General features: G+C 39.2%; 1 protein-coding gene across 7 annotated transcripts in view; it reads right to left on the reverse strand.

Annotated features, from left to right (window-relative positions):
* Positions 1 to 3631: 3631 nt before the first annotated feature.
* troap (trophinin associated protein) overlaps positions 3632 to 9035 on the reverse strand; it is a 15020-nt gene continuing 9616 nt past the window's right edge. For 2 of the 7 annotated variants that reach the window (XM_015053604.1, XM_015053603.1), the window contains exons 3-14: positions 8498 to 8729; positions 7990 to 8425; positions 7606 to 7727; positions 7412 to 7463; positions 6286 to 6416; positions 6108 to 6162; positions 5931 to 6013; positions 5776 to 5847; positions 5033 to 5137; positions 4670 to 4949; positions 4374 to 4570; positions 3632 to 3838 (exon numbers count right to left, since the gene is read on the reverse strand). In XM_015053604.1, coding sequence (XP_014909090.1) covers positions 3803 to 3838; positions 4374 to 4570; positions 4670 to 4949; positions 5033 to 5137; positions 5776 to 5847; positions 5931 to 6013; positions 6108 to 6162; positions 6286 to 6416; positions 7412 to 7463; positions 7606 to 7727; positions 7990 to 8425; positions 8498 to 8729 — 1801 coding nt within the window. In that variant the 3' untranslated portion in view covers positions 3632 to 3802. The remainder of the gene's footprint in view (positions 3839 to 4373; positions 4571 to 4669; positions 4950 to 5032; positions 5138 to 5775; positions 5848 to 5930; positions 6014 to 6107; positions 6163 to 6285; positions 6417 to 7411; positions 7464 to 7605; positions 7728 to 7989; positions 8426 to 8497; positions 8730 to 9035) is intronic. The other 5 variants (XM_015053606.1, XM_015053607.1, XM_015053608.1 and 2 more) reach the window with 5 other exon arrangements.

Here is a 9035-nt window from a genome sequence, read left to right on the forward strand (position 1 = left end):
CAGCTACACGCAGAGAGACAAAGATCACCGAGCAATAATGGACTTCATGTTGAGGTATAGTCCATGAATACAGTAGTCTAAAGAACTTGAAGAGAGCTTTCAGAGATTGATTTATTTTTCTCTCATAAATGAGTAATGAAATGTGAATTATTATCGCAGGATCTCATAAAACACAAACTAAAGGAAAAAACGGCCAATTCTGTTTTGTGGGTATTCAAGTTGATGACACCAGAAAACGTTCAATAATTCGTTGGATCAGCTGGGGTTTTTTTTTTTAACATCCAGCGTATTTGAATCAGAATCTGCTTTATGAGCCAGGTTTGTCCACACAAACAAGACATTTGACTTTGGTTTCACTTTGCTCTCAAAAAAAGAGATTTAAAATAGAAATGTATCCATAAGCATCTATGCTGGTTTTTGCACAGAGCAGTCAGTTGCACCGACTTGAAGGTAAAAAATTTAGCAGTTTATCTGCAAAGATGCGAGCTAACCTATTCCTGACCCCAGACCTCCTGGATGGAGGGAAGGTCAGGACTGATGATCCTGTCTGGAGAAGAGCTGCAAAGTGTTCAACACTGTGCGTTTGAGTTTACTCCCTTGACACTGCTGTGGATTGCCAAACAGGAAGAAAGGACAACAATGATTGTTGGATTGAATTTATACTGCGCTTTTCTAGTCATACAGACCACTCCAGCACTTTACAATAGAGCCACACTCAGCCAATCAGCGACTGGATTGCAAGATGGCTACTCTGGAGTTGCCTGAAATGATGGTGTGGTCCAGGTAATTTCCTGACAAGATTAATGCAGGTTTGTGTGTGTAGCTGATTGAATTGTGCAGATGATATTGTAACTCTGTCCACCTTGAATTCATTTTTGGTTGCAGTAGAAGATGATGAAGCAATTCTACAAGAAACACAGCTGGGGCTTTTCCAAATCTTAATAAAACACATTAACCAGAAGACAAGGTTTTTATATTAAAGTGACTATAAACGATCACTCAACATTAGTACTGCATGCCGTTATGAAAGCATGCAATTGCAATGCTGTTGTTTAGTATGACAATGTTGAAGAGGTTTTTCACTCTCCCCATCCTTCCATCATCAGCAATGACCCAATATTTTTTCGTTCTTCACCATGCTTATCAAAATCTATGTCAGTTTTTGGCAGCAAGGACTGAGAAAGGCCATCAAACTGGCCAATATATATTGTTTTAATGAAGAAAACTTATGGAAAAAAAAATCTTTTATAGTTGAAAATATGTTTTCAAAGGTTGTCATTGGACATGCTTGTACTATCTTGTGGCAATTATTAAAATATTCTTTGTGCAATTATAGCCACTGATTTAACCTGAATCAGAAACTTACCAGCTGATGGAACTGATTCAGAGCAGTCATCTTGGGTTTCAATGGGGCACACTGAAGTTGTGATGGAGTAAAATTACAAAACATAAGAATAAAGTAACACCACAACCTACAAAAGCCCCCAAATTAACTTATCAGATTTTTACGCCTTATGCAATATCACCAGAGGCACGTAAGTTGAGGCTTTAATATATAAATTGTATGGATTAGACAAGATTTACATTAAAAAGAAAAACCAATAGTAAAAAAAATAGCATTTAAATGTTCAATAATTGGCGAACATCTAAAGTGAGTTTGATTGATTACCAGAAAGTCTGACTAGCACACAATTTAGGATGAAGGCAGTGTTGGAAGCGGGTCTAGAAAGGGCTTTGAAAGCATTTCCAAACTTGTATGTTTACAGATCTGCAATGGGACAGATTGCCAAAAAAAAAGAGAAGTAGTCACGACCCAGTGAAGTCTAATACCTTTCTTCCCCATGCATAAATATGCCAGTGATAAATGTAAGTGGCTTAACAAAAAACCTGAAAAGAACAGCTTCAGTTTCTTTATTTTAACCCTGATGGTGACCAGACTTTGTTTAGACTGATGAGGAAAAACAATACAGTTTGGGGGACAAACGCCTTTTTCAGTTGATGCTGTCGGTTTTAAACGTTAAATACATTTATCCCCCCCCCCCCTCCCCAAAAAATAAAGAAAAAAAAAGACATCGAACCTCTTAATGTTCAATTTCTTCAAATGTATGATGCAAAGCTCAGAACCTTTCATTACGCTCGGATTTTTTTTTCACTTACTTGCTACTTTCTTAGCTTTACTTTAATTCTTCGACGTAACCGCCGTAAGTTAGCGTGCCAGCTGTGGAGCTGCGTCATTACCTTCACGTCCTTTGCCAGTATGACAAGCCGATTCGGTATTTAATAGTGGTCTCAACAAATAAGTCTTTGTTCATCTCTTAGAATTTACTGGAACTCCAGTAGCAGATGGCTTGATGGCTTTAAAAGCAATTATATAAAATGATTGCTAGCACAAGCAGCTCGAACTATCAAAAGCAGGGTGATTCACAGATTCGGATCAACTGGATGGTGTTGTCGACATCCTAAATTTTCTTCCCGCCGGTGTTACGTCTCATGCCTTTCCTCTAAAACGGGGATGCTCAAGTCAAATCCACCAGGGCTACGATCCCTCCTCCAACACGCCTCAATCAAAAGACCGACTTCTCTCACTAGCAGTATTGATCAAAATCAATAGCAGTATTTTATACCAGCTCTACATAAGCATGATAAGCCATACATTTGATCCAGGTGTGTTAGAGGAGGAATGCATCTAAAAGTTGCAGGGTGGTAACTCTGGAGGACTCGACTTGGGCACCACTACTCACTACCAGATGTCTCCTCACACTGAGCCTAGTTTCAATTCAAAGGGAATGGTGCCTCTCCACTGTCACCATGTCTTTTCTCAGAAAGAGGGATTGTTGCAGCATCAATAACTTGGTACAAACCGAACATGGATAAAAGTGGATTCTATATAATTGGATCTAAATAGGGCCTTTGTTTTGCAGAAGGCCTTCAGATCACATTTGTTGAGTTGTTACATAAACTGAAGCCCTAAAAATGGTTCAAAACTAAACACTAAAATGTTCCAAAAAGACAGCGATTTGAAAAATAACTCTTTTAGTCTGGCGACATGTTCTGTAGTTTATGAAGATGTTTTAGGCAAACACTATTGAATTCTGCATATTTATTAAAGAAAAAACCTCTTTCCAAGCAAAAACTTCTAGTTTGGAAGGAAAAGAGAAGCAGGTGTCAACTCAGTCCGAAACTTCTAAAACATGTTGGATAAAATATCCAAATCCTCCCAATAGTGAGCATAAATCACTTGAGTTTTTAAACGTATCAAGGATGTTTGGTTTCTAACTGAGTATGTTTGTCCATCAGGTTTCAGCCTATTCAGCTCTCGTCTAATCTGCATGGTATGCCGTCACATGACGCTGTATGTTCGGCCTGTAATGTGCCAGAAAAAGGTTTGAACCCTGCCTGACCTATTGGCAACCTGTGGACTGCAAGACAACATGCCATATCATATAATCATCTAACTTCATAAGAGTAGAAAGAGAAATTCACTACATCACAGTGAATGTCCAAGTCTCTTACTTTTATGGTTTTAGTTCTAGAAAAATAAATTGGTCTTTTCTCCCATGCAAATTATATTGTTAGCAGTTGAATCCAAGTGAACAAATCAACAGAGCTGGAAATTAAAACAAACAAGTTCCAAATGTAAAAAAAAAAATATTTTATTATAAAGTTCTTATATAAATTTGACAATTGATTAGTAATGGTCATCAAAAAATGTCAGAACAATTTTTTTATTAGCTTTAATACCAATAAAATGGTCCAAAAACCAAACAATTGTGTAGTTTTCAAAGTGTTGTCAGAATGCAGGTCATCCGTCATGCTGCGAGTCAATCGGGACAAATCTCTAGAAAAACAAGAAGAAAACATGCCGATACTTAATATTTGCATGTCTGTCGAAACAGAATATGAACATTTATTAGGTAACATTTAATAGTTTAAGAATGCATGTGTTAGTCAAGCTCACATTAAAGTTTAAATGCAGCAGGAAAGATAAGAAATGCATCACTGAATGACATAGAATGACACTGATCATACAAATGTAAAATGTGACGGTGGAAAAAAAAAAAAAAAAGCTGCTGAATGACTTGAAAGCTATAAAGCACATATTTGGATCATATCTTGCCCTCTAAGAAAATTTGATTAAAAAGGGCGTCACATTGAGCCTAAATGTGTCAAAACATGATCTGGGAGACTTTTTCAATTGCTTTGAATCTGTAAAGCAATTAGCATTTTTTTAGTAAAAAGCTAAAAAAGGATTCACCTTGAATTTATTTTTTTTTCTTACTACAATCTCAGGAGACTTTACTACTTCACTTTAATGCCACCAACAATGGTAGTAAACACAGTTTAAACAGTCATCCATCCAGTCATATGCTCACCATTGACTCCTCAAAGTGCAAAACGGAGGCCAACGGGTCTCCGCAGCGAGGATGGGCAAACCCGGAATCACCAGGGACAGACACCGAGGTGTAGGTCGCGACCTCCTCGTCCATTCGCAACTCCTCCAGAGGAGGAAAACGCTTTCGCAACATGGCCACTGCGAGATTCAGAGAGCAAGGCTTCTGAGTGATAAAATCTATCAGAGGGTTAAAAAAAAAAGAGAGAGAAAACCATGTTAAGCTCTCAACAGTAAGCATTATGAATCTTTCTGAGGTGAATGAAGGGTCAGTGGTACCGCTGTGCAGTTGCTGAACGACAGAGTTGCTCCAGTGAGTCGAGTCCGACACGCCGCTCTGTGCAGTTGTGAACTTCTTCTGTTCTGATGAAACTTGATCCCGGTGGGCCGAGGCTTCCTGGTTCTCAAACCGCGGGGCTCTGATCAATTTTTTACCAGTCGAGAAAAAAATGACAGACTCTCTTGGTGGAGCGTGGAGGAAAGTCTTCATCTCCTCCACATCCTCTTCATCGTCACCGTTACGTCTCGTCTCCGCCTTCTCCTCTCTAGGAGGTTTACTCTGAAGAAGCGAAAACAAAATGAGTTAAACCTTTGATTTAAATGCACAGGATGTCGACTTTGAATGTGAAATGAATTTCATACAGAGGAGGATGGAGCCGGGACCTGCTCTGATTTTGCTGAGGGGTTGTCTGTCCCAGCTATGACCAGGTCATCTTCTGGATCGTCAAATAACTTCTGGACAACCTCCTGCCACAAACAGTCAGATGAACTCAGTCTCTTACTGTGCGCTTATTTCCATTAGTGCTGAGCAACATGGCTTGAAAATAAAATCTCAGATTTTATCGTACTAGTTACTAATCTGGTTCATTTTTTTTTTTTTAAAGAAAAAACTACTTTTCAAAAACTGGCTTTTATTTTAATCATCTCTTCTGTGAGTTGTCCTCAATTCAATGTTCAAATAAACGGCTATAAAAAACACTTAAGATGTTAGGCCTTAGGCGTGAAGACGTCACTCTGAACTATGGAAATTCAAGGAGTGCATTGTGGGGAAAAAACCCCACAAGAAATCAGAATTTTTCCAAAAATAAATTCTTCAAAAAAAGAAAATCTGGATAATCAAACTCATTTCATCTCCCAGCTCAATTTTTAATTAAAACTGTAAGTATTTGTAGTTTCCAAAATATCAAAAGTTACAATATTTCTAGATTTAGGCAGTCGCATTATCCAAAGTTTGACAACCAAAATCAGAAATTACTTATTTTTTAATTGTACTGATAAATAATCCAACCTTTAAAGACCATTCATCTAAAAATCAACAATATCAACCTTTTCTCTTCTTGATTGCTGTAGGAGCTTCATACGTAGGATTAATTTGACCGTTTTACCTCCTGACATGGATGAATGTTCCTTTTGTAGCTTGCGTGTCCAACGGTGCCGCATGGAGACTGATGCCATTTCTGAAAACAGAAGCAGCAGCACGGTGAGGCGAAGCTTCCTGAAATACAACCAGACCAACACGGTGAGGTATGCGTGTACAGACCATGGCAGACATGGGCTGCTGTTTGGTGTTGCGGACTCTCTGTGGAGTCCATTTTGTCTTTGCTGTCTCTTTGAACTCTGCTGCTGAGGAGAAAAGAGAAAACTCAGCCACGTCAGGCTGAACAGGCTGGACAAACCGATAGCGCGGGAGCATTAACGCAACAGTGCTGCATCTTACCCACAGTACGACTGGTTGAATCTGGACAACTTTTCTTAACAGGCACTCTTTGAGCCTAAAAATTTTTAAGAATTACGTGAGGCAAATGAACAAAAAAAAAAAAATCAAAGAACCTGGAGATAAAATGCAACAGGAATGAGAATGAGCAGTGATGTCATGAAGTTTATTGTGCTCATACAGTGTAGATTGAAGTGCCTCTGCCAGGTGGACACACTGAATTTCTGGACATGGAGTCCTTCACGCCCTCATTCTGAAGGATGCTCCGCAAAGCGGCGGCGTCGGGCGAGAACGCCACTGACCTCACCGGTCCTGACAAACGAAAAGAAAAATTCAGCTGAGAGCATTATGGTAGAACAGAGGTGTATTTCAAGAGGTAATGCAAATCCAAATCCAAGAAATGTGGCATGCATTTGTACTTAGACGTCATGAGTAAAGACTGTAAAACGCCTTTTGCTGCAATTTGCAACTCTTTTAGGAAAAGTCTCACTTCTCCAGCTCCAGTTGTGGAGTGCTACTGCGCTGCAACCTTTAAATGCAACCCTGCTGCGATCAAATCGTTGAATTACCTCTTCGGCATGCCATCAAGTTTGGGAAAAGCTCGTTAACGATTCATTTGATTCACAAGTGTCGGAGCAAGGATGCATCTACAGCTGCAGGACACTGACCCTGGAGGACTGGATTTTCATCAACCTTATGTTTTGTTCTAAATATCTGACAAACTGTATACGTTTTATTACTTTAAGGTGCACGACATAGTCATCAAAATGAGGAAAATACAGACCCAATCTCACCTTTTGCTCAAAGAATCCACAGAGCACAAGTTTCACTTTTTGAATAACCAAAATAAATTAACTTTTAAATTGTAATCTAACTGACTGAGATCTTTCTTTATAATCTCTATGCCACCAAATATCCGAGTATAGAGTATATCTGGTCTGTTTAGAGCAGTGTTTCTCAACCCTGGTCCTCAGGGACCAACCCTGAGGACCAGGGTTGCATGCAGGACATGCAACTGTCCTGCATGTTTTAGGTATTTCCCTTCTGCCACACACCTGAATTGTATCTCTGGGTGGTTAACAGCCTTCTGCAGCACTTGATGGTCATGCAATAATTTGAATCAGAGAAACACTGGTGGCACTGATCAGATGCCATGAGGATTCGATATTAGTGCAATTCAAACTAGTTTCCATGAAGTATGAAGAAAAAGAGACCCCAGAACTTAAATCATTATAAAAAAAAAAAAAAACTAAACAAAAGAAAAAACGCTTAATTGTTTCTAAGTTGCTTTATTGTTCAGTTCTGACCTGCGAATGCTCCCTCTTTTTGTTGAGTCTTCTTAACAGACACTCGTTGAGGCTGCAAACAAGAAGAATCACAAGAATATGCAATATTTCAAATTTCTGAGCACTAAAAACAACATTCAGATGGAAATATTCAGGACTAAGGTCAAAGATGCAGTAAAAGCAAGAATATAGTTCTGAGATAAAAGCCAACTCACTAGGTAGTTGTATTGTTTGGAGCATTTTGGAGTAACAACTGGTCGGCTTGCACGGCCTACGCCCTCGTTCCTGAGGATACTCGGCAAAGCCGCGTGGTCTGGTTGGAAGTTCTCACTTTTTTCTGAAATTAAAAGCAATAATTCTGTACAACTGACAAAATATAAGAAACGAATAAGAAAACGTCTCCTAGAGCATAAAAAAAAACATGCCATAAATATGGAAGACGGTTTTCCTTATTGACAGTGGTGATACAAAGAAATTGAAAACGGTGAATTCACTCTTGTACAAAACAACAATAATAGTAAGTTGAGTAATACATCAAATAAAATGTTGCACTCTTAAATGAAAATTGACATGAAAATCAGAGTAAAGGAAACACTCACCACTTAAAGGATTTGAACAACTGGCCTGTGCGGTCAGTGACACAGTCGGATGAGCAGCTGAAGTCTTTGGCAGGTCCAAGTTGACCTCTGGATGAAGATGAGCTTGGTCTGAGGTGTTACTTACATTTTGATTCGCTATCTTACCAGATGTGGATGTAGGATTTTTCAAATGGGCTAAAGTCTTTAATTTTGGACTGGGCTGCCTTGAAATGTGAGTTGCATTTACTACCGTCTTTCCAAGGGACCTCCCTGAATTTTTAACCGAATCTTGATGTTTACTGGGCATTTTGAATGAGATGTTTTCAGGTCGATTCCCCAGAGTCCTTGATTGAGGGGCTGTTAAAGGTTCACAGTTCTCAGTTCCTCTCCTTGCAGTTCTCCGCTGCGAGAAGTTAAACGGTACAGGGCGAGTGCATGTCTTCTTCTTTGTTTTACCCTGCAAGAGGGAAAAAAAAATGAAAACACCAATGATGACATGAAAGAAAACGTGTTGAACTGAGAAACTTACGGCTAATGGCTTCTCTTCCCACTTGCTGTGGGATTCCTTGAATACAGGGGGCGCCTGGAGTTTCAGGGACTTTGCGAGCACTGGGAGCCGGCTCCCGCCTGGCTGGAAAGGAGGCTTTCGTCCAGCTTCTCCAGGATCTTTGTTTTCAACACCTTTCTTTGAAAGGTGAAGCGAAGACATTCCTTCGGAAAGCTTTGACTCTGGCTGTTGAATGTTGTGTTCATTCTTCATTCTGAGTAGGGATATAGTTGGAACTAAAAAGTTACACTTCTCAAAATTGCATCTCTGCTTCAACACACATTTTATAAAAACACACATATTTTTTATTGTAAAACAAAAAACATGTATGCAACCTTAAAACTTCCCAGTATAACTACTTTATACTATTGCATAAAATTACTGTAAAATACATTGAAGCTGGTTGTAATGTCACATAATTTCATGAAAAGGTTCCTCAAGGGCTGCTGTCCTGCAGTTTTTAGATGTGCCACAGGTACAAAGCACTGGAATGAAATGGGTTAATTAACTCCTCCTTGTG

Source organism: Poecilia latipinna, unplaced genomic scaffold (assembly GCF_001443285.1).
Source record: "Poecilia latipinna isolate Pla-1442-1.1 unplaced genomic scaffold, P_latipinna-1.0 Scaffold1187, whole genome shotgun sequence".
In the NCBI taxonomy this organism is placed as follows: Eukaryota; Metazoa; Chordata; class Actinopteri; order Cyprinodontiformes; family Poeciliidae; genus Poecilia; species Poecilia latipinna.